At 41.8% G+C, this 26,707-nt stretch overlaps 1 protein-coding gene across 1 annotated transcript; it reads left to right on the plus strand.

The window, feature by feature from the left end:
• Nucleotides 1–4,971: 4,971 nt before the first annotated feature.
• LOC110492322 (cAMP-dependent protein kinase type II-alpha regulatory subunit) lies at nucleotides 4,972–26,363 on the plus strand. Its single transcript, XM_021566540.3, has 10 exons — nucleotides 4,972–8,925; nucleotides 17,904–17,939; nucleotides 20,417–20,553; nucleotides 20,870–20,976; nucleotides 21,764–21,917; nucleotides 22,841–22,942; nucleotides 23,061–23,135; nucleotides 23,230–23,295; nucleotides 24,534–24,672; nucleotides 25,380–26,363. Exons 1-10 carry the CDS (start codon nucleotides 8,676–8,678, stop codon nucleotides 25,499–25,501), a joined length of 1,188 nt encoding a protein of 395 aa, XP_021422215.1. The 5' UTR covers nucleotides 4,972–8,675; the 3' UTR covers nucleotides 25,502–26,363.
• The last annotated feature ends 344 nt before the right edge of the window (nucleotides 26,364–26,707 follow it).

Below are 26,707 nucleotides of genomic sequence, written 5' to 3' on the forward strand. Positions count from 1 at the left end.
CTGACATAGGACCGTTCATTTCCCCCCACCTTCTGACGTTCCCAGAATCTCTATGTTAACCAAAGGTTTTGCAAATGTAACCTTAGTAGGGGAGAGAGAGGAAAAGGGGGGGAAGAGGTATTTATGACTGTCATAAACCTATCCCCCAGGCCAACGTCATGACACCAGCATTTTCATACATGACCCTAAGGATGATGGGATGTTAATTGTTTAATTAACTCAGGAATCACACCTGTGTGGAAGCACCTTTCAATATACTTTGTATCCTTAATTTACGCAAGTGTTTCCATTATTTTGTCAGTGACCCATATACACAGACTGATGGAAGGCCTTGTTAATTTATGGGAGGCAATGAGAGGGGTTCAAAACATCTCCCATCTGTCACTGTAAATCTTTCTCAGGCCTGCATCATTTACCCAGTGAAACAAACAGTGTCTACCAAAAGATTAACCTCCCCAAGGAGTCAATCATTGTTTTACCATAGAGATTAACCACTTGTATTATGTAGCTAGTTTTACAGGCCCTGGGGAATATAGTTCAGAACTGGCACTGTTGTAGCATAATCGTATACTCCTTGCTGTGGGACTGTCCACCAGAGGCAGACCCAAGACAAGACTCTCTAGAGATGTTCTTAACATCGTTCTTGTGAGAATGGCCACAAATAGAGTCAGTTTGATTTGGCCCATATATATATGGTGTAAATACCTGTTGGAGCCTTATAAATCAGATAAAGGTAATACAAATACACTGCATTCTTATTGAAATGCATTGACCAAATGTATATTGATTATAATAAAAGTGTGATTCCAATCTGCAATTTGCTTGGTGCTCCACTCATTCAGACAGAGGTCACTGATTAAACTGAAACTATCACATTTTCACACGACAACAGGGGTAGGCCTGATCACCAACAACGATGAGACAGCCTACAGAAAATATGTTAGTGCCCCAGGAGCCTGAAGAAATTCATCAGGGCCCATAAGATCCTCACAAACATCTACAGATGCACCACCGAGAGCATTCTGTCAGGCTGCATCACAGCCTGGTATGGCAACTGCACTGCCCGCAACCACATGGCTTTCCAGAGGGTGGTGCGGTCAGCCCAACGCATTACCAGGGGCACACTGCCTGCCCCCCAGGACATCTACAGTACCCGGTGTCATAGGAAGGCCAAGAAGATCACCAAGAACTTCATCCACCTGAGCCACAGCCTGTTCACCCTGCTACCAACTAGCAGACCAAGAGCCTGAAAAACAGCTTCTGGGACGTTCTGCGAAATGAGTTCCTTTTGCATGACATATATAGGGAAGGTAATCAGGGAGGTGATGGAGTCCTGGTGAGTCTGATGACGTGCAGGTACGCATAACGATGGTGACAGGTGTGCGCCATAACAAGCAGCCTGGTGACCTAGAGGCCGGAGAGGGAGCACACGTGACAGTACCCCCTCACCGAAGCGAGTGGGGGACAGAGGAGCCTCTTAAAGAAGAAGTTACAGGTCTGTGAGAGCCAGAAATGTTGCTTGTTTGTAGGTGACCAAATACTTATTTTCCACCATAATTTGCAAATAAATTCATTAAAAGTCCTACAATGTGATTTTCTGGATTTTTTTTCTCATTTTGTCTGGCATTGTTGAAGTGTACCTATGATGAAAATTACAGGCCTCTCTCATCTTTTTAAGTGGGAGAACTTGCACAATTGGTGGCTGACTAAATACTTTTTTTTGCCCCACTGTATATACAGACCCAGTCAAAAGTTTGGACACACCTACTCATTATAGGGGTTTTTCTTTATTTTTACTGTTTTCAACATTATAGAATAATAGTGAAAACATCACAACTATGAAATAACACATATGGAATCATGTACTAACCAAAAAAAGTGTTAAACAAATCAAAATATATTTTAGATTTTAGATTCTTCAAAGTAGCCACCCTTTACATTGATGACAGCTTTGCACACTCTTGGCATTCTCTCACCCAGCTTCGCCTGGAATGATTTTGCAACAGTCTTGAAGGAGTTTCCACATATGCTGAGCACTTGTTGGCTGCTTCTCCTTCACTCTGCGGTCCAACTCTTCCCAAACCATCTCAATTGGGTTGAGGTCGGGTGATTGTGGAGGCCATGTCATCTGATGCATCACTCTCCTTCTTGGTCAAATGGCCCCTACACAGCATGGAGGTGGGTTGGTTCATTGTCCTGTTGTAAAACAGGAAGACCCAGATAGTCCCACGAAGCGCAAAGCAGGTGGGATGGCGTATCGCTGCAGAATGCTGTGCTAGCCATTCTGGTTTTTGTGCCTTGAATTCTAAATAAATCACCAACAGTGTCACCAGCAAAGCACCATTACACCTCCTCCTCCATGCTTCACAGTGGGAACCACACATGCAGAGATCATCCGTTCACCTACTCTCAAGTTCAATGAATGATGATTTGATCTCAAATTTGGACTCATCAGACCAAAGGATAGATTTCCACCGGTCTAACGTCCATTGCATGTGTTTCATGGCCCAAGCAAGTCTCTTATTCTTATTGGTGTCCTTTAGTAGTGGTTTCTTTGCAGAAAATCGACCATGAAGGCCTGATTCACGTCTCCTCTGAACAGTTGATATTGAGATGTGTCCGTTATTTGAACTCTGAAGCATTTATTTGGGCTGCAATTTCTGAGGCTGGTAACTCTAATGAACTCTGAGTCTTCCTTTCCTGTGGCGGTCCTCATGGGAGCACGTTTCATCGTAGTTGTCACGCCCTGACCTTAGAGAGCCTTTTTATGTCTCTATTTTGGTTTGGTCAGGGTGTGATTTGGGTGGACATTCTATGTTCTGATTTCTATGTTTTGTGTTTCTATGTTTTGGCCGGGTATGGTTCTCAATCAGGGACAGCTGTCTATCGTTGTCTCTGATTGGGAATCATATTTAGGCAGCCTTTTTTCCCTTTTGTTATTGTGGGCAGTTATCTTTGTTAGTGGCACTATAGCCCTCGTAAGCTTCGCAGTGGTTTCTTGTTTTTGTTGGCGACATTATAAATAAAGAATTGTATGCTCACCACGCTGCGCTTTGGTCCACTTCTTCAGACGATTGTGACAGTAGTGATGGTTTTTGCGACTGCGCTTGAAGAAACTTTGAAAGTTCTTGAAATTTTCCGGATTGACTGACCTTCATGTCTTAAAGTAATGATGGACTGTTGTTTCTCTTTGCTCATTTCAGCTGTTCTTGCCATAATATGGTATTTTACCAAATAGAGCTATCTTCTGTATATAATCCCTACCTTGTCACGACACAATTGATTGGCTAAAACGCATAAAGAAAGAAATTCCACAAATTAACAAGGCACACCTGTTAATTGAAATGCATTCCAGGTGACTACCTCATGAAGCTGGTTGAGAAAATGCAGAGTGTGCAAAGCTGTCATCAAGGCAAAGGATGACTACTTTGAAGAATCTCAAATATAAAATATATTTTCATTGTTTAACACTTTTTTTGGTTACTATATGATTCGTATGTGTTATTTTATAATGTTGATGTCTTCACTACTAGTACAATGTAGAAAATAGTACAAATAAAGAAAAATCCTTGAATGATTAGGTGTGTTAAAGCTTTTGACTGGTATATATTCCGGACTCTGACATTGCTTAGATATTTCTGATATTTTTTTACTTTTTGGATTATGTGTGTAGCGATATTGTATTGCTAGGTCTTGCTGAACTGTTTGAGCAACAATGTGATTGAGGGGTTTCAATTAAGCAAATTATTGATTTTATTAACCTTGTTTCTTAAGCTACATATGTTAATTTGCTAGTAACAGATGACATTCATATTCTGACAATCTCTGAAACTCACTTAGATAATACTTTTGATGATACAGTGGTGGTAGCAATACATGGTTATAACATCTACAGAAAAGACAGAAATGCCAATGGTGGAGGTGTTGCTGTTTATTTTCAGAACCACATTCCTGTAAAGCTTAGAGACGATCTAATGTTAAATACTGTTGAAGTAATATGGCTAAAGGTTAATCTGCCTCACATAAAGCCCATTATTGTGAGAAGCTGCTATAGACCACCAAGTGCTAACTGTTAGTGTCTGGATAATATGTGTGAAATGCTTGATAATGTATGTGATATCATCAAAGAGCTATATTTTCTGGGTGATTTAAATATTGACTGGCTTTCATCAAGCTGCCTACTCAAGAAAAGGCTTAAAAATGTTACTAGTTAACAGTCAACCTACCAGGGTAGTTAAAAACAGCACAGGAATGAAATCATCAACATGTATTGATCACATCTTTACTAATGCTGCAAAATTTTGCTTTAAAGCAGTATCCAAATCCATCGGATGAAGAGGGCACGACAAAACATATTCCCCCTCAGGAGACTGAAAAGATTTGGCATGGATCCTCAGATCCTCAATAGGTTCTATAGCTGCACCATCGAGAGCATCCTGACTGGTTGCATCACTGCCTGGTATGGCAACTGCTCGGCCTCTGACCGCAAGGCACTACAGAGGGGAGTGCGTACGGCCCAGTACGTCCCCGAGTACCAAGCTTCCTGCCGTCCAGGACCTCTATACCAGGCGGTGTCAGAGGAAGGCCCTAAAAATTGTAAAAGACTCCAGCCACCCTAGTCATAGACTCCAGCCACCGTAGTCATAGACTGTTCTCTCTGCTACCGCATGTCAAGCGGTACCAGAGCACCAAGTCTTGGTCCAAGAGGCTACTAAACAGCTTCTACCTGCAAGCCATAAGACTCCTGAACATCAAATCAAATGGCCACCCAGACTATTTGCATCCCCCCCCCATTTTACACTGCTGCTACTCTCTGTTATTATCTATGCATAGTCACTTTAATAACTTTACCTACATGTACATATTCCCTCAACTAACCGGTGCCCCCACACATTGACTCTGTACCGGTACCCCCTGTGAGTAGCCTTGCTATTGTTATTTAACTGCTGCTCTTTAATTATTTGTTACTTTTATTTTATATTCTTATTTTTTTTAGGTATTTTTTAAAAACTGCATTGTTGGTTAGGGCTTATAAGTAAGCATTTCACTGTTGTTTTCGGCGCATGTGACAAATAAGATTTGATTTGATCACAATTTAGTAGCCATATCTAGGAAAATCATAGTTCCAAAGGCTTGGCCTAATATAGTGTAACGTACATCCCTCCTGCCTACTTTACACTCCCTGCTATATTGTGGATAAAGTTATCTGTCTAACAGAACACAGAGGGTGTTATTTAATGGAAGCCTCTCCAACATAATCCAGGTATAATCAGGAATTCCCCAGGGCAGCTGTCTAGGCCCCTTACTTTTTTCAATCTTAACTAATTACATACCACTGGCCTTGAGTAAAGCCAGTGTGTCTACGTATGCGGATGCCTCAATACCATACATGTCAGCTACTACAGCGAGTGAAATCACTGCAACACTTAATTAACAAAGACCTGCAGTTCATTTCAGAATGGGTGGCAAGGAATAATTTAGACCTAAATATTTCAAAAAACTAAAAGCATTGCATTTGGGACAAATCATTCACTAAACCCTAAATCATGTAATAAATCATGTGGAAATTGAGCAAGTTGAGGTGACTAAACTGCTTGGGGTAACCCTGAATTGTAAACTGTCATGGTCAAAACATGCTGATAAAACAGTAGCTGAGATGGGGAGAAGTCTGTCCATAATAAAGAGCACTCTGACTTTTTAACAACACTATGAACTAGGCAGGATCTACAGGCACTAGTTTTGTCGCACCTGGACTACTGTTCAGTCGTGTGCCACAAAGAGGGACCTCGGAAAATGACAATTGGCTCAAAACAGGGCAGCACGACTGGCCCTTAAATGTACACTGAGAGCTAAAATTAATAATATGCATGTAAATCTCTCACGGCTCAAAGTGGAGGAGAGATTGACTTCATCACGACTTGTTTTTGTAAGACGTGTTGACATGCTGAAAGCACCAATGTGTCTGTTTAAACTACTAGCACACATCTCGGACACCCATGCAGACCCCACAAGACATGCCACCAGAGGTCTCTTCACAATCCCCAAGTCCAGAACAGACTATGGGAGGCACACAGTACTACATAGAGCCATGACTACATGGAACTCTATTCCACATCAGGTAACTGATGCAAGCAGTGAAATTAGATTTTTATTTAAATGGAACAGGGAGGACTGTGTAGAGACACACACACACAGGCACAGACATATACACATGATAAGACACACACACATACACATGGATTTTCTATTGTAGATATGTGATAGTAGAGTAGTGGCCTGAGGGAACACGTGTTGTGAAAAGTGCTATGAAATGTAATGTTTATGTAATATTTTAAATTGTATATCACTGCCTTAATGTTTCTGGACCACAGGAAGAGTAGCTGTTGCTGTGGCGCCAATTAATGGGGATCCTTAATAAATACAAATAAAGCTGCCACGGTTTGAAGCTGCCACGGTTTGCTAAAAATGAGCAGTAATCTGCAGCACTTGGTCATATTGTTATCCAGTGCCGGTGCTGGCCTTTTGGAGACCCTAAGCGAAAGAGAAAATTTCCTGCAATTCTACCCATTTTGCAATGGGGTAGAGAGACATTATTTCAGTTTTAAACCTAATTTCTGACAATTCTACACATTTTGCCTAGACGTATGTCATGTTAATGATATCTGAGTGAGCGTGACTAACAAAAAATCAATGTGGGCCCCCTGGAGGCCAGGGCCCCTGGGCATGTGCCCTGCATGCCTATCTGGTATTCGGCCATGATTACTACAAGTTTAGATAGCTGGCTAGACTAATTTACCAATCAAAACATTGTTAGCTGACATGGCTGAGTGACTGTCAGTGACTGACATAACAAGAGAAAAAATGCTGATGCACAACCATAAGCGATCACTTATGCCTGGAGCAGGCCCTGTTGTCAACAATACAGCATAGTGCATCGTTCAGAAACATACACCTATTTTCATTGGGAAGGCAGATAAAGATGTTTTATTTAAAGCAATCACTTTATCGAAATAATCAAACTCATTACTCCAAGTACTTAATGGTGCAATATGCAGAAATCGCTCAGCCATTTCCTGGTTGCAAAAATTCGAATATTTCGACTAATTTCATTTTGTGACAAAAAAAAAAACTATGCATAATGTAGAGAATCATGGTACCATCTAAACTGCTGTGAAATATATTTTCAATACCCAACAATGCTGTATTTTCAGCTAGTTGAAGATGGTGTACAAATCCGAAAGTAAAAGATGCAAAACTAAACTTAAGATCGGGAAATTGCGCACATAGAACAGATCTTCTTAGACTTGCTTTCAATGAGAATGACAGATCTATAACTCACATTTATATGTAAATATTACATATTGCAGCTTTAACCTGTCACTTTTCTTTAGAGCCGACTTCCCCGTCTGCCAGAACGGGACACCCGGCTCACGCCCGGAGGAAGCCCGGTTCAAAATCGAATGTATTCAATGTTAACTCGGTTCACCCGGGGAATTCATCGAATCCCCTAATTGATCCTTGCGTGTCATGAGTCTTAGATTGGATTGGTACATTGGCATGTCAATCAACCGTGTCTACCACTCACCCCGAAGTAACGAAAAGAAGAGCCTCATCTGGAGGTAGAAACAGATTTACGGAAAATCACGAGGAACGTCGTTACCAATATTTATGCCACACATTTTTATTTTAACGTTGGAGAAACACTGGGTAATTCAAGCTAACGTTTGGGTTGTTCCTACCGCTCTTTGTCTACAGGGGCTTGGAATTAAGCCGGGCTCGGATTGTCTGCTGCAACTGAACTGTCTGCCTGGACTCAGCAATAAGAAGTCAGCTGTTAGTTATAGCTACCGGCATTTAGTTTAAGGGACGTTATTGGTAGATTTTAGCCGCCATTACTTTATCCGTATAATACAAAGGCGAAATACTTCGGATATTTAATTAGATGTTTCTTCTTTCCTCGAAACCAACTGGCTAGTACTGTAGTTAGCTAATCTAGCTAGCTAACGTAACAAGTCCCAGTGCCCACCCATTAATTATAGGCTAACGTTTGCTGGCTGGTGGTGTACTATACATCGCCTGTTCGCTGATCAGTTAAGTTTTTGATCGGGTATTGATTGGATATACCACTAGCTGGCGGGGTTTGGTCGCTACCCTGGCAAAGAAACAAGCGAAAAAGAGGAGGCGAAATAAAGAACAGGGAGGACAGCGAGGGAACAAACTATAGTAACATTACTGTAGCTAACTAACAACGTTCGTTATCATTTGTGGCATCCATTTATTAGCCATCGAGCTCATTTGTCAGCTTGGTATAGCAGCAGCTAGCTATCTAGTTACCCAACTTGACAGCTCAGATATCATAAACTAACGTTAACGTCACTGGGGTTATATTGCTTTCTTTACACAACAATACCGGCCTTCCATCGACAGTGTCACTACGTTACTTGCTTGGACATTTTTGTTAGCTAGCTAAGCAAATTTGCAACCGCTAACTGTTTATCAATGTCAGCAAGCTAACCCAGTTTTGTGAAGCTGTTGTAAGTGTCAGCTATCTCCCCCCAGTAGGAGCTGTAGCGTGCAACACATGGACGGATATTGAATTCATATATTTTTTTTTTGTACGAAAAACAGTATACCTGAACATCTTTCTAGTTAGATAGCACCCTCGAAAAACAGTCATGAGTATCGAGATACCGGTGGGATTGACGGAATTGCTGCAAGGCTACACTGTGGAGGTGCTTCGACAAAGGCCAACAGACCTGGTGGAATTCGCCGTGCAATATTTCACGCGCTTGCGGGACACCAGAAGCCAAGATGGGGGCGGTGCTGCTGTCAAGCTCGGGAAGGGAGTGGTGTTCGATGGGGAGCCGATGCAAACAGAGTCAAATGGCGACGATGAAGACGGGTCCGACGAGTCTGATTTCGAGCGTAAGTTGCAGCCTGATGTGGCCGATTCACTTAATCATTACCCAAACGGAATACTGTCATGCTTTTTGTTAGAGATGAGTACAGATGGATTAGACTAAGTCTGCACAACCAGTAGCACTCCTGGACTGGAGTTGGAGAACCCTAACTAAACTAGTAAGACTTATGGCTGCAATCCTGTTTGTGACGTTATATAGGTTAGACATGTTATATCAGATGTCTGCTGATCTTACTGTTAATGTCCTCAATGATGACATAAGTGCATTCACCACACACCCAGGCCATGAAAACCCTATTTACAGAAACAAGATGTGGCCAGCATAACATCTGCCAGCCCAGGCTGTTCCCGGACATAAGATGCCAGGAAGTCCGCTGCTCTCTGCAGGCTGAGAGAGCAACGTGACCCAGATCGCATTGCTTTTCAGGGGCTGTTCTGCTGTGAATGGACGTTCTGTTTTTGTCAATGAGCTCCGGTCTGTGATCACAGCAATTCCAAAATGTGTTTTCATTGGCTGAGGAATGACTTGGAATTCAGTTTAATCTCTGGCTGTATTTGGCGGTTGTGAGATTGATTGCAATTACCTCATTGGTTATATGTGTGGGGTGTGTGTAAACAGATCTCTAATGACAATCGCATCTATTTGAATTCCTCTCTTAGTGGAGAAACCATCTCATGCATAACACAACTCCTCTCATACCCCTGAGAGGCAGACACTGACCCACTAGGACATTTCTTAATGTTATTGGCGTATTATAGCAGACTTTTTGTCTTCATGATAGGGTTCCCATCGTCAAACTTGATGTACTGAGGATAATCAAGTTTTGTAGCATGTTTGTGTAAGTGACCGTAGCTGAAGTAATATTCAGCTCCATAGTTAAAAGGGTCTGTTCTGCGATTGCTACATCAATTTTCTGACTTAAATTCATACATTCTTGAAGACTAAAACATAGAAGTGTCTGATTAGATTAGTTAAATTGTGTAACCCCATCAGAACCCAAAATATAAGCTTATTTTACTCCTTTGTTTGTAAACAAAGTAATCTTAATCAAACATTGTATACTGTAGCCTCAGCACATGGTTAAAACTGTCATTTTGATCTCATGGATGGTCAGTCCTTGTGTTCATAGCTATGTCTGTGCTTACATTTCTCCAGCCCTGTCCCTTCGCTGTTTACCAACTCAGTGGAGGTGTGACCGCTTTGTTGTTCTTTGTACTGCAGATTTCCCATTTTAAGCTACTTAAATAAATTATGGTATAGTTTTGAAAACAAACTGTTGCATAAATCCTATTTTCCTTGAGGTAGAATTGCAATTTGGGCTCATTTGAACCAATAGCCTATCTTTTGCACATTTCAGAGGAATAGATGAGCTCTAAAGAGGGGGAGAATAGAACTGGGGGGGGGGGGGGGGTGTATTGAAAGTAGAGGCCGACTGATTATGATTTTTCAACGGCGATACCGATTATTGGCGGACTAAAAAAGCCCAAACTGCTGCATATACCCTGACTCTGCTTGCAAGAAAGACACAATTTCCCTAGTTAAAAGAAATTCATGTTAGCAGGCAATATTAAGTAAATATGCAGGTTTAAAAATGTATACTTGTGTATTGATTTTAAGACCGGCATTGATGTTTATGGTTAGGTAGACATTGGTGCAACGACATTGCTTTTTCACGAATGCGCATGTTAAATCACCTGTTTGGCGAACTAGGCTGTGATTCAATGATAAATTAACAGGCACCGTATCGATTATATGCAACGCAGGACAAGCTAGATAAACTAGTAATATCATCAACCATGTGTAGTTTGATTGTTTTTTATAAGATAAGTTTAATGCTAGATAGCACCTTACCTAGGCTCCTTGCTGCACTCTCATAACAAGTAGTCAGCCTGCCACGCAGTCTCCACGTGGAGTGCAATGTAATCGGCCATAATCGGTGTCCAAAAATGCCTATTACCGATTTTTGTTATGAAAACTTGAAATCGGCCCTGATTAATCGGTCGACCTCTAATTAAAAGTGGGAGTTTGTATAAGCAGAGAAGGAATTGTTTACACCGGCACTTCATAGCTTGTCTGATAGGGCATTATAAGGCCCTATGAATAGATGAGTCACCTGAACGAAGACATGACAAACAGCAGACCATTGTGAGGTCACTTTGCTTCAGGTTTGCTGTAACCAGATTCTGGATCCCATGAACTGGCCATACAACTCCCAGCTGTATGATTGCCAGGAACATGCCAAAACATTACATTTTCTGTCACAGCAGTTTGAAAATACACTCTTGGAAATATCCTAGTATTTCTGCATTACATACAAACTTTGAAAAACAAGTTTGGGTGCCATTGAGAAGAGAAATAACAAATGTCAGTTAGTCTTATGTGGCATGGACAGAGATTGGGCCCATATTGCGATACTCTACTATAGAAATCCTCCCGCCCATCACTAGGGAAAATGTGGTCCCTGTCAGTTGTGCAACAGGTGACCTAATTACCAGTCCAGACTGTGCATTTAGGCTAATCTAATGGATAGCATCCCTTGAGAGCCACACTCCACACTGGCTTTAAAGTCGCTCCCCGTCTCTCCCTGTGAGCGTGAATGGGGAGGCAAACTAGGCATGCATGCAGTTTACTGCTTCATTTATTAGTCACGTTTTGAAAAGCATCTGAACTTTGGCACTTCCTCATTCCCTGCCCATTTCCTGTGGCAGAAAAATAAGGAAAATCACATCCTCTCTTTTATATGCATTTCACACGGCCCGCTCTCCCATATGCCATTTTTACTGTATGAAGTCACCACGTTGAAAGACGGGCTGTTACCGTGTTTAGTCACTTGGTCGTGGACCTTATGCGGCTTCCCTACACTGCAGGATGTAGAAACCATCCGTTTGGATCATTCTAATAACATATTGTCATGCAATGCATAATAACCTCTGATAAATTCTGATATGGCTAACAGGAAGACTGCAAACATTTTCTCTTGTTGCATGCTTTTATTAACTATCTCAGATAGTTAATCATCGGTCGTTGTGCATCAATTAGCCTTTCCGTTGATGATGCTACCGGTCCACTGTAATATCAACGTTGAAATTGAAATCAAGTTGAAAACAGACCGTCATGGCTGTCCTTCCCTGACTCTTTTCCATTTTCTCTCCCCTCTCGAACAGGATAGCTTCTCAATCTGATTAGACAAGGTGGTTTAGGGAGAAGATGTAATTTGTACGATTTAACGGGACAAAGGGGCTTCGAGGGTGGGAGCACCAGGCAGTCGCTGTAAAGATGCTGCGGGGGGGGGGGGGGGGGGGCCTTCAGGGCCTGGCTTGCTAACAAATAGATGTGTTGGTATTTATTATAGCATTTTATATATGACATATTTAAAAACAATTACATTTTTTTTATGACCTTTTACTAGCAGACGCCTTTATCCCAAGCAACTACATTTTTGACGTATAGGCTGCAATACATGAAAATGGTCATGGAAGATGTCTGACACCCCCCACAGAACGAACATGGAACAAAAATTTGTGTTGGCTTGTGGTGACCTTGTCCTGTCAGTGCAGAGGGAATACAGACTGGGCCGGCAACCTTGGCGCTGTCCTCACAAACACATTGGAGTGGGAATAAAGTGGACAGGCAGCGACCTTGCCTAATCACACAGTAGATAAAGTGCAGGGGTTCAGTAATAGTTCAGTCCTCAGCCATCCACAAGTGGCTTTGATACAGGCATCTTTGCATAGCTTCAATAATTTATTATCTGAAAGGGCACCAGGGTGGGAAATTAACACACACCAAATGCTGGTATATTTTGGCAATGGCTGGTAGAATGTCTATCGCTACCAGCTACATTGGCAGGTGGTCACACAGAGCATTTGCAAGCATGATTTTTGCATTGAGAGAAAAAAAATCTCAACAGGACAGTGGTGAAGCGGGGTGGCTGGTCAAATTAGGACATCCACCAGCCTGGCACCAGCACCACACTCTGATTTTCAGGAGCAAGTCTAGTCTACACAGCTCTGTAAAGGCCAATATGTTCATATTTGGTTGCTAGGCATTCTGCCCAATCCCATTACCCATCTAGTATTTCTTTGATAGTTTACACACTTTCAATTGTTACATTTTAAACATAAGCCTGATAATGTGGGTTCAGGAAGCCTTTGTTACTTTAAATGGGCCCAGATAGTGAGTCAGTGCTCTTTGTTACCATCACTACTGTCTCTCTGACCACACAACCTTCCACGGCTCTTCCTCCTAAAGTCTTTCTCTTGACTTAGGCTATAGCCTTCCAATGGGGCGGGAGTTCCGTCTTTGGCCAAGGTCCTAGCTAGCGCGTCCGCCATTAAATTGGCACCCAGACCGCTCTGACATATAGGGGCTAACCCATCACTGACAGTCCAGAAGGGGTTAACAACGCAAGCTCTAAACAGGACAAGGCCACTTCTCCTTTTAAGGACTAGCCTGGAGAATGAGAGGGGGGGGACGTGGAGAGAGGAGACAAGTGAGGGTTGGGTGTAGTAAAGGAGGCAGATTGACAGGGGAGAGGGAAAGCTGGAAAAGTCATGGGGAGAAAATATACTGTAGTTAATTTCCATGAGTATGACAGTTGAAAGTCAAGCTGAAAATTCAGAGTAATCTCTTGTACCTCAGCTTGTAGTGGAAATCCTCTTGCAAAGAGCAGAAACACAATGTGTGCGTGTGTAATGTTGATGTTCTCCATCACACAGTGGTAAACTTGTGGGTGTGGGAAAATTAGACCCGTAAGTACATGTTTTTCCCAGTGTTTGGCCTGCCCTAGCAATTTCACTGACATACCATACGATAAATGATTTTCAGCGGTCCTTGCTAAGCATGTCTTGTTGTAGTGTGTGGCTGGGGCCTCTACAATCTGCTACCAAAACATGACAAAGTTATTAAGTCTCTAAAGCAGAACACTGCAGGAACACTTGTATATGCTACCTTGCCACACCATCATCCTCATGTTCAGGGAAAATGGTGGACTGTGTGTGTGGATTTACTCATTACACAAGCCTTGTGACTAATCTATACAGTGCTGTCGAAGAGTGCTGAGCACTGCACTTTGGGATGTGCCACATTGACTGGTGACGTCTAGGAATATAAATGCACATTGTTGGGTGAATGAAGACCATGGCAACGCTCCTTGACCCATCAGGGCTTTTTGGAACGTGTTTGCATTAACATACGTGTGTGTGAGCAAGACCAGGTCTCCCTGGAAAACATTTTAAATTGTTAGACGATCCTGGCTAAATCATTAAAAAAAAGCAGTGAGTAGGCTACATCCATGTGTTTAAATAAACATGTAAAAATGGAACCTAGACAAGATTAGCCTTAGTTCATACTTCATTGTCTGTGGTTTGGGCACTGTTACTTGAAAAAGGTAGTGTGTTACTGATGACAGTTGCTTGAAAAACAAAGTAATCAGTAACGTAATCGTTTTCAATTACTCAGAATGAGTCATGTAATCCTATTACATTTGGAATACTTTTGAATTACTTTCACTTTTAAAACCCAGACATACTTAAAACATGAATCTAACATAGCATTTTTTAAATTTAGTAACATGAGCATTTCCAAATGGGGACTAGCATGAGAGTATATGCTATAATTCACACGTTATATTCGATGTGTAAGAGCATAGTCACAGGGCTCCAAACTAGCATTTTCAATTGGTGGCACCAGCTCATGACTTGGTTGCGCCACAATTGCAGTGGGGTCATGCAATTGAACACATTTGTAGCCTCAGTCTTATAAAGTCTTTCAAAGGGTTTCATTCAGAAGTGTACTAGACTACGAAAACGGTATGATTCAAGAAATAAAGTTGACTCTAACAACATGTTCAGGCACGAATACATGACACCAGATATCTTGATGTGCAACCTGAACCAGCGTTTGTCATGAATTTGGTGTATGATAACTAGGCAATAAGGGTTCCAGAATTTTTAGATCTATTTTTGGGTTCAATAGACATTCATTATTCTACATCTTTTTGGGCACTAATATCACACAGGCTAATTAATTTGTGGCTAATTCACCAGTTGAGGAAGTAGTTAGCTAGATCGCCAACTCGAAATATAGCCTATTACCATAAGAGGCCATCCACACTTGATGGACGATCAACCGAACAATATAATCTTTGAGAGCATGTGATAAGTCTTGATGCTGTGCAAAATGACAGCAATGGCAATTTCATAAAATTACCTCTTAACATGAGATGAAGTAATCCCGAAAGTAATAAGCTGTTTTTAAGAAAGTACATTTTTGTAATCTGATGACGTAATCCCAGTTACATGTAATCCGTTACTACCCAACCCTGCTTGGGCCTCACTGATTATTGGTTAGGAGGCTGTGTCAAAACAATTAGATTAGCAGAAGAGATGTTCTGGATAAGCACAGAGGAGCATCAACAACAAGCTAGCAGACACTATGGCTGCGTCTGAGTTGGCACCCTGTCCACTATGGCTGCGTCAAGGAATTAGTAGCCAATAATTAAAATGAATAGAACAGGTGTCCCCATTCAAGTCAATGATGGCATAATGGGTGGACCTTGTTCTATTCATTCCATTTCTATGTGCTCGCCTTCCAGCTCATCTCTTGCCGCTGTGCTATCTCATATCTCAGACTATATATTTATTAATGTGCTTCCTGAGTTATGATGATCCACTTTTCCAGGCATTGTGAGATCTGATCATCTGAGCAGTGTGACAGCCCTGACTGCAATAAAGATTGTTTTCATGGGGAGTCAGGTGTATACAGCTGTGGTAGTATCTAAAAGGGAGAGCTCCCTGCCAGGCTAACCGCCTCTGTTGTCCTTGCTGCTTCCATGGCTGGCTCTGCCGCGGAGGCAAGGTCAGCCGTGCTGGTTTGGAGACACAGACGCCCCTGTCCTGTCCCTGCGGTGCTCTAACCAGAACAGTATGCCAACACTGAGCATGTGCTGATTTAACCCCTAGTCTCCCCCTAGTCCCCCACCCTCCAGCCACACAACTACACTTCCCTTCTCAATGGCCTTGTGTGTTCCTGCTCTGCCCAATAGGCCATTGACACTGGTTGCTGCTTCACAGCCCTGTCTTTATAAACAGTCACTCTGTCTGTGCATATGAGATGATGCTCTGTCATGTTCATGTGGGGCCAGGAGAAACACTTCTCCAGGCGTTGAGGTCTGATCATCTGCACGGGGGGGGGCTGTCGAAGACTGCAAGAACGTAACCTGCGAGCACAAACACTTCATTCCTTTTTGCATTTGTTTCCTTTTCCACTTTATCATGGTTGATTTATTTTTTTTACAGGGGTGGGCATGAACAAGGAGGGAAAGAGGGAGGGACTAAGAGATAGTGAGAGACTAAGAGATAGTGAGAGAAAGCCGGAGAGAGCAACAGGCGGGGGGGTGAGGGATGACTGTTCAACGAACAAGTACCACTTTGATTGTCTTTAGCTCTAGCTGCAATTAGTAAGGCCAGCAGACAGTGATAACGTCTCGTCCTTAAGGGAGTTTATGAGTGGGTGTTTGGGTAGAGGGGGGACCTTTTACTTAGGAAGAAGTGGTTTCAGGGGGGGGGGTTGTTATGGCAATGGGGTCTTCCTTGTGTTTTGTTGTCATGGCAACTTCAGGCACTTGCTATCCCCCACACATGATGACGGGCAAGAGCACTTCATACACTCTCCTTACACAGCACATGCAAACACGCATGTCCTTGCACAATGACACACTTAGTCTACACTCATCCCCTGCTTCCCACAAATGCACTTTAGAATAATGACACTGAAACAATCATTATGTTAATATAGTGTTTCCCCTAGGATCTGTTTGAGCAGCAGTGGCAAAGGTTGGGGGGGGGGGGTTCTCTTTGCTGCGGGGGTCTGTGCACATGCCCCCTGGGAAATGTTTATTTGTAGAACAACTGTGGTGACTTTAAAAAATATATATTCTACTCCAAAAATCCATAAAAATGTAATTATGTTAACACCATCTGAAACGTAACACATGCTTGCCACTGCACTGTAGGGAGATGACGAGCAAGCGGTGGCTGTGTGCTCATGGCTCTCATTTGCACCAATGCTCGCTCTGTTGGCTACAAATATGTTGTAACTTGTCACTCTGATCTTAAAGCGATAGTGAAAGATTTTGACAATGATGCACTTTTTCTATACTGAACAAAAATATAAATGCAACATGGAACAATTTCAACGTTTTGACTGAGTTTCATTTCATATTGAAACAATTCATAAGGAAATCAGTCAATTAAAATAATTTCGTTAGGCCTTAATCTATGAATTTCACAACTGGGCAGGGGTGTAGCCACTGGGGAGCCAAGACCAGCCAATCGGAATGAGTTTTTCCCCACAAACGGGCTTTATTACAGACAGAAATACTCCAGTTTCATCAGCTGTCCATGTGGCTGGTCTCGGACGACCCCGTAGGTGATGAAGCCTCATGTGGAGGTCCTAGGCTGGCGTGGTTACACGTGGTCTGCGGTTGTGAGGCCGGTTGGACGTACTGCCAAATTCTCTAAAACAACATTGGAGGTGGCTTATTGTAGAGAAATTAACATTTCATTCTCTGGCAACAGCTCTGGTGGACATTCCTGCAGTCAGCATGCCAATTGCACACTCCCTCAACTGGAGGTATCTTTGGCATTGTGGTGTTTGACAAAACTGCACATTTTAGTGGCCTTTTATTGTCCCCTGCACAAGGTGCACCTGCAATGATCATGTCATTTAATCAGCTTAAAAATACATAAAAGAGCTGTTAAATTCTACTTTTGTGTTATTTTGTCTGGCTTTATTGCAGTGTAGAATATTGTGTGTGTCGGCACGGTCTCATTTCATGTGTTTGAGTTGTTTTTCTCTGCCGTTTCAAGAGTGCTAGCAATGTCAGAGGTCGTAACCACAGGCTCTACAGTTGCAGCGATCTGTGAACAGGAGAGAGTGTTCACCAACCCTCTCCCTTCCTTTCTCCCTCCCTCTCTCCAGCCCCTCCTCCCAGCAGATATAACCGGAGAGTGTCGGGTAAGTCCTGTTTGATGTCACTACTCACTAATGCAGTGTTATTCAAACTTTTTCAGCAGGGACCCAGTTTTTTAAAAGTTTTTTTTTTATCCAATTTTTTGGCGACTCCATTTTTCTCGCCAGTTAGGCTGGCGTCTCCACCGTTATTTTCACATCAACAAATAACCTTCAGTTCATTAGGCTACATTTTAATCTCTCTAGAACAAAAACATACATTTACTCAATATTTTTATTTTTCAAATGATCTTTCTCAGTAAAAAGTATTCACACCCCTTTACGTTTTCCACATTTTGTCACTGATCTACACGCAATACCCCATAATGTCAGTGGAATTTTGTTTGTAGAAATGATTTTTTAAATTAATTAGATTTTTTTTAAAATTAAAATATATTTTTTAAGTATTCAATGCATTTTTTATTTTTTATGGCAACAACAAATCACAAGTCACATGGACTCATTCCGTGTTCAATAATAGTTAACATGATTAATCACTTCCCCATCTTTGTGCCCCACAGATACAATTATCTGTACGGTCCCTCAATCTAGTAGTGAGTTTCAAGCACATTTTCAACCACAAAGAACAGGGATGTTTTTCCAATGCTTCGCAAAGAAGGCAGAAGCTGAATATCCCTTTGAGCATGGTGAAGTTACTGCAATTATAAATACACCCAGTCACTTCTCAGTTGCCAGAGAGGAAGGAAACTGCTCAGGAATTTCACCATGAGGCCAATGGTGACTTTTAAACAGTTCAAGTTTAATGGCTGTGTTAGGAGAACTGAGGATAGATCAACAACATTGTATTTACTCCACAATACTAACCTAAATTACTGAGTGAAAAGAAGTCTATACAGAAAAAAATTATCCAACGTGCATCCTGTTTGCAAAAAAAGTACTTAAGTAATACAGCAAAACATATTTTCAAGCATGGTGATGGCTGCTTCATGTTATGGTATGTGCTTGTCATCGACTAGGGAGTTTTTAACATAAAAATAAATGGAATACAGCTATAAGCACAGGCAAAATCCTAGAGGAAACCTGGTTGTCTGCTTCCTACCAAACACTGAGACTAATTCACCTTTTCAGCAGGACAATACCATAAAACACAAGAACAAATATACACTGGAGTTGCTTACCAAAACGACATTAGATGTTCCTGATTGACCTGGTTAAAGTTTTGACTTAAATCAGTTTGAAAATCTATGGCAAGACTTAAATGGCTGTTAAGCAACAATCAACTTGACAGCTTGAATTTTTTTTTAAAGAATAATGGGCAAATATTGTACAATTCACATGTGCAAAGCTCTTAGACTTACCCAAGAACACTCACAGCTCTAATCACAGCCGAAGGTGGGTCTTCAAAGTATTGACTAGGGTGTGAATACTTATGTAAATGAGATGTTTCTGCATTTTCATGTTCAAGAAATTTGACATTTCTACAAACGTGTTTTCACTTTGTCATTATAGTGTGTAGATGGGTGAGAACAAACATTTTGAATTCCAGCTGTAACAGTGGAATAAGTCAAGGGGTATGAATACTTTCTGAAGGCACTGTGTATATCTTTTTTTGCCTACCCCACTGCAATTCCGGGGGTCACCCACCTGACTTTGAATAGTACTGCCCTAATGTAATCTGCAGCAGCGATGTTTGTTTGCATGTGAAGTGTTTGTGCTTTGATCTGGTGTAATCTTACCTGGCCTCTTTATGCCTGCTTGGTGTTAACACTAAGTCACTGGTTGTCTTAATGTACCACTGAACACTGATAACTAGTAGGTGTGTGTCACACTGATATTAGTCCCCTGGAGCGTGGTTTTCAATGTTTTCCCTCGTTGTGTCCAGCACACAGAGTAATCCCTTACAATGAGTCTTTAGGTGTATTGATTGTGGTGCTAATATTGTGCCCCCAGGCCCGTATGTGTTACAGTATAAGTTAGAACTCTTTACCCCACCATGTTACGATTTAAGTGTTACGGTAATATTGTTCCTTCTATGTGTTAAAGATGACCCCCCCCCCCCCAAGCATCTGTTAGTCTAAGTGGTAATAGATGGCAATAGTAATGGCATATTTTTGTAGGCACTAACTCCGCCATGGCTCGTTGGCCAAAGCCTATTGGGGGAAATGAATGGCGTTTTTATGTAAACACTGAAAATAAGGTCTGCAATAACACCGGCTTAGGAGATCTTACTTTTTCTACAGTTTGAGTCATTTATGTAATCAAAACTTTAAGCACAAACAGCACATATAGGTCATGTTAACTGACTGATATTGTCTCATAAAACAAAACATATAACATCTAAGCCTGTGTTAACCTCAGACTTTATTTTCAGCATTTATCCCAAAATCCCATTGTCACCCATTCATTTCCACCATAGGACTGGCCGAACAAACCAGAGGTAACTCAGTTTTTTTAGGACTACAGGATGGCAATCTGTGTTTACCCCCCAAGTGTTTGTTACAATCTAAGTGTTCTCACGCCAGTGTGCGCGGAGGCCTTTAACCCAGACGACGATGACGAGGTGGAGGAGCCGAGGGTGGTGCATCCTAAAACAGACGAGCAGCGCTGTCGACTGCAGGACGCCTGCAAAGATATTCTACTGTTCAAGACCCTGGAACAGGTAGAAAAGATGAGACCGAGGTTTTAACCACACAGTGACAGGAAACCCCAACACTCTAATAGAGTATAACGGGCCACACCGTCGTATGCACTTCTGTTCTAATAGCTTGTAGATCACATTGACTCATAAAAGGTTAAGGTTTCCTGGTCTTTACTTACTGGTACACTCAGTAACACACAGTAATACACAATCTGCCAGACAGGCACAACTCACTCCGTCCATTATTAAGTTGAGTAGTTTTTTCAGACAGTGATTGTTGTGGTCTTTGTTCTCAATCATCCTCTTTCCCTCCTGCTGCTGCCCTCCTCCCTCACAGGAACAGTTCTCAGAGGTACTGGACGCCATGTTTGAACTGCGTGTCCAGCCCCAGGAGCATGTCATCGACCAGGGAGACGATGGAGACAACTTCTATGTGATCGAGAGGTGTGTGTGTGCGTGCACGGTTTCTTCAGAATCGTTACAATCAAGGCATTCGCTAGAAAGCAGCGTTCATACCAAACACAATACAAAAGTCCCCCTTGAGCCTTATTTTACTAGTTGTTGTTTCCGCCATGTGTCCTGGGCCTAGGCTTCATGGGTGTTTCCCAAATGGCACCCTATTCCCTATATAGTGAACAACTTTTGAACAGAGCCCTGTGGGCCCTGATCAAAAGAAGTGCACTACATGGGGAATAGGGTGCCATTTTGACGCAGCGTATGAGTGGGCTTATTCTCTGCACCTTAAGCTCCCTCCTCAGTCATGCTAGTGCCTCACCCTGAGAGGCTTAGGGCTAGATGCACGTCATAAGCATGTTAAAACCTATTCCCTCCCTGTGTGTTGCCTTGCAAAGCCTCATGGGAAACCCCCTGGTCACCTACATAGCCAAGTGATCATCATACTAATCCCCCCCAAACAAAGTGAATGCTCACTGGCTACCACAGCACAATGCAACCCTGGCAGCCAATCAGGTGGTGTATCATCCAAATAAATTCCCAGAACTGAGCTCCTCGTGCTGTTAGTCCCCCTACCCCTGGTTGGTTAATCCCAAGAGTAGAGCCCAATACTCCAATTTTTTGATCAACTTTATTATAGATGAAGATTAGTCTGCAAATATCTCCTATGTTATTACTATACACAATGCATTTTGTAGAGAGCTCAAATATTATTAGAACATTCTTCATTTCTCTCCCTTCCCCTCCCCCTGTCTCCCTCGCCCTATTCTTCTTCCAGAGGAATCTATGACATAGTGGTACTGATTGATGGCGTAGGAAAGTGTGTGGGCCAGTATGACAACAAGGGCAGCTTCGGGGAGTTGGCACTGATGTACAACACCCCCCGTGCTGCCACCATCATTGCCACCCAGGAGGGGGCGCTCTGGGGCCTGGTGAGAATCATGCACACACACACACACACACTGGCCTAACCCTCTGACCTCTAGTTCACTGCTATGTTCTGCCACAGCACCTCCCAGTGGACACTAGGGAGAATGGTAAACATAATGGCATTACAGATACAAGATTTACCACAGAGCTTCTAAACCCAGACATCGCAAGATTTCTGGGAACGCTTGCCAAACAAACCGGGCCAGTGTTTGGGGTTTGAAAAGTCAATGAGAGAAGTGAAAAATAGTTCCTTATTTGTATATTTTCTCAATCTAAAGGCACAACCTAGATTTGAGCCAATGTCTTAAGTAGTTGAACATGTTAGTACTCCAACCTCATGAGAGTGACAAACTGACACCTTTTCATTTTTGTCAAACTACTTCATATCGATATAAATCTAGTTTTACTGCTTGCACATGCTCAGTTCGGCACGAGACGACCTTTAGACCTGACGTCGTGTTTCTACTCATGAGCTTAGCTAGCCAACGTCGTCATGACATCGCCGACAAGTCTGATTGCGATTTCTGTTGGAGAAGCAGAAGCCCATCTTAATTCTATTCAGTCTTTGGATTTCCTGTTTTGTTCAGTGTTTTTAAAGACCCGCTACAGCTATTTCTTTACTTTTCCCATTTGGGTGATAAATTGGGTGCCAGGGAGGCTGTTGTGGGTCTTTAATTTGTAGGAGATAGATCTTAGATTTTGTGCTTTAAGATTCTTTGGTCTTTAATACTCTTTATGTAATGAAAAGTGCTATAAAAGTTTAATAAATTCTTTATGATTAATATTTTTAATCATGATAGTAAATATTATAGAAGATTAGTACACCTATCCATACCTTTTGTCTGTTAGATATGTAACCTATAGCAGGAGAATGAAACAGTTTGTGTCGGTGTGATTGTGTTATCCTGTCTGTGTGCACTACCAGGACCGGGCCACGTTCCGTAGGCTCATTGTGAAGAACAACGCCAAAAAGAGGAGGCTGTACGAGCAATTTGTAGAGTCTGTGCCCCTACTGAAGTCTCTGGAGGTGAGGGGAGTGGGATGGGAGGAAGTTGAGGAAGCTCGACAGTGAAAAATGTAGCACTGATATTAATTTGATTTGGACGTCTCCCTTTGCTTTTCCTTATCAAACTTCTGTCTCTCAGTTATCTGAGAGGATGAAGATTGTGGATGTATTAGGAATGAAGACGTTTTCTGATGAAGAACGCATCATCATGCAGGTAGGATGTTCTCCAAGATTCTCTTGGTATTACTGTAAAGCGTACTAGTAACGATGACCATGGGCAATTGTAAACGGTTTGTGTTGCTGTATAGGGGGACAGGGCAGATTGTTTCTACATTGTGGAGTCCGGAGACGTGAAGATAATGATGAAGAGCAAAGTAAGAGTACTTGTTTTCTCCTGTCATTTCTGCCTCATCACCAGAGAATGTGGAAAAAGTGCCTTTATTTTATGTTCATGTCACCCTGTTTTTCTCTCCTCTTTTTCTCATATGTACTGCTTAACCCTGCACCCAAACACAAAGATGGTATGACTAATGATCTGAATTATAATAATTATTAATATGAATAGTAATAATTAAAAGTTGAGCACGGCGTACCTTAAAAAAAAATCGCCAACATTTACCTGATTCGAATCAGAATATTTGTCAAATCTACAATCCACAAAATGTCCTTCCCAAAAAATAATTTAAGCTAGCTAACAAACTATGGTTCCTAATGTTAGCTAGCACTAGACGGCTGTACCTGCATCAGAACTCCTTCTCACCCTGATAGTTTCTCCATCTGATTTCTTCTTAGTAAATGGTGTGGCAGCACTTTGTTTATAAAACCGAACAGTGTAAGACAAAGTTTTACACTGAGGCTTTTTCATTTTTCTAATGCATTGATGTGCTGCTTTAAGTCTGTATTTCCATTCTTGTGCATTTTATTTTTTGCCGTCTTGTGTATTAGCTGGTGCAATTAAATGGATTTTAAAAAGTACTATCTTATATCCATGACAAAGCAAAACTCATTTTCTCATGGCTCTATCCAGACCTGGGTTCAAATAATATTTAGGTTATTTCAATTACTTTAAAATATATTTTGAAGTAGTTTGGATAGTTTTTCTCAGAAAATACAAGTAGTTGAATATTGGAATGTATTTGAAAATACTCATACAAGTGTATTTTCAAATATTTAATACTCCATGTATTTGAACCCATGTCTGTTTTGTTCCTAGGGGTATTTGAAAAAATGTATTTGGAGAAACGTATTTGAATAGTTTTAGGATAGTTATTTGAAAATACTTCAAATAGAAGTAGCTGATCTGGCCACATTATTTGAAAATACACCAAGTATTTAAATAACATACTTAAATACGCATGTATTTGAACCCAGATCTGGCTTGTTCTTAGCTCTCTGCAACAGACATGGCCTATTGCTTAGTGAACAACATGTTTGGGCTTCCTTGGCACTGTGGCTCGTGTGCCATGACAAAACATTTTGTGAATTTTGAAATCGGCAACCAGTCATTTGAATCGGCAAAAAAATATAAAAATCATCGTAAACAAAATCAGCCACAACCCATCCTGTCCTCTTTTTTTCTGTACCCTGCTCTCACTCCCCCTCTCTCCCCCAGACGAAGGTGAACCAGGAGGATAATGCGGAGGTGGAGATCACCCGCTGTAGCAGGGGTCAGTACTTTGGGGAGCTGGCACTGGTCACCAACAAGCCCCGCGCTGCATCAGCGTATGCTGTGGGAGAGGTCAAGTGCTTGGGTAAGGCCACTTCATACATCTACACACATATGTGTGTGTGTGTCAGTTTATTTTAAAGGCCCTGGGCTCTGAGTGGGTGTCCATCAGTGTGACAGAGAGCGGTATTTTCTGCTTGTCTCCTTGAATCATCTTAACTGCAGATTACTGGCTTGTAAGTGTTCTAGATGAGTATCTCTCCTTCACGGTCTCTCAGTACCTAATGCAGAGATGTTTCCCTCAGACAAACAGGTGTTTGCGTGATGCTCTCTCTCTCATAGTGATAGTCATCTCTCTTATGACTTCAAAGTGTACACACATCTAACAATTCTACAGGTGTAGAGTGCAAAAAAATGTTAATTTGAAAGCAGTGTGCTGTACTGTAGTTTTATCTCAGTGTTTTGACAGGAAGGTCTATATCCGGCTCAACCCGTGTGGTGGTTAAGCTAAGCATGGCAAAGAACTGTTGGAAATAAACTATACAGGAGCATAGGCTACAACAGTGTATTTCTATTCCTTTACCAGGACACACTATTCATAAAGCATCTCAGAGTAGGAGTGTCGATCTAGGATCAGTGTTGCTCTTTACATCCTAATGAATAAGATGACATGGACAGGGGGCACCTGATCCTAGATCAGCGCTGTTTTTCCGTGACACCTTATGAATACGGGTCCATGTCGCCATCTATCTGTTGTGCAGCTGTGTGAGTGATTTTGTCTGTGTTTTTCAGTAATAGACATTCAGGCGTTTGAGCGTCTGCTGGGTTCCTGTAAGGAGATCATGAAGAGGAACATCACCCACTACGAGGAACAGCTAGTGGCTCTGTTTGGCTCCAGCATGGACCTGAAATGACCACCCTTCTCCGTGCCTTACACACACGCGCACATTTACATTGATGAACAGATACATAGACCACTTACAGAAGTACACCCTGACACACATTTTCTAGCTTAACACACTCCTTTGTAAGCTTGCGCATAGGTACACACACTTTCTACTCACCCATAAATATCACACACAGACATTCTTAGTTGCTTGAACCTGCTCCAGACAATTTAAAAAGCAACGTCCCTGCTGTTACCACTCTAACGCCGCCACAGCTCAGCAAGGACATCATACACACACACACACACACACACACACACACACACACACACAGGCTTGCCCTTCTCTCTCTCTCTCTCTCTCTCTCTCACACACACACACACATGCATACATACATACAGGCGTGCCCTTTTCTTTCACACACACACACACACACACACAAACCTCAGCCAAGGACACATGCACACACAGACACCTGGTGAAAAAGAAGAAACAAATTAAAACGTTTAAAATGCCCACAAAAAATAAAGGTTTAAAGAGAAGTTTTAGAAACATTTTATGAAGATGAACAGAAGCTTTGATAAAATATTATTTCAATAAAAAGTGTTTCCTCTTTGGGGTTGAGTCCTTTCTGAAAGCTCTCCTACTGTTGTTGATTGATTCAGTGCCGGTGATTACCACAGAATACCCTATGTTTCAGGGCTATTGTTGTTATCATTAACTCCACACATGTATTGATTCATGTATTATATATTCATTTTGTTTTACTTTGACCTATTCAGCTAAAGTACCATCTCTGACAATGTAAAACAAGAATATAGTGCTTATTTCTCCTTGATCATTCTGAATGAGTTGTCCTGGATAAGAATAAAGCAAACATTTTGTTAAACTGCCCTGTCTTTATTATATTGCTGTTTATGTTGGTGTTTTTGAGGGATAGTTGGAGGCTGCGGGCAGTTTTCTCACTGGCTTTCCAGTTCTCATTCTCTATCCCTGACTCAAGATGGGATGAAAATATACATTTAATTAATGTTATGGTTTCCTGATTATGGAAGAGCTATTGTTTAATGCAAGGCGGGGGGCATCAACCCCTATTTAACCCTGATTAAGTGAAAGTCATATCCATGAAGTACATCCTCCAATGATTTCTGAACGTTTCCTTTGAAAAACGATATCCCAAGCGTGTGTACAGACTAAAGGGTAAAACAAATAGTGAGGGGGGTAAACACAACG

The sequence above is a fragment of the Oncorhynchus mykiss genome, chromosome 16, assembly GCF_057628025.1.
Source record: "Oncorhynchus mykiss isolate SJ-2025 chromosome 16, ASM5762802v1, whole genome shotgun sequence".
NCBI classification, from domain to species: Eukaryota; Metazoa; Chordata; class Actinopteri; order Salmoniformes; family Salmonidae; genus Oncorhynchus; species Oncorhynchus mykiss.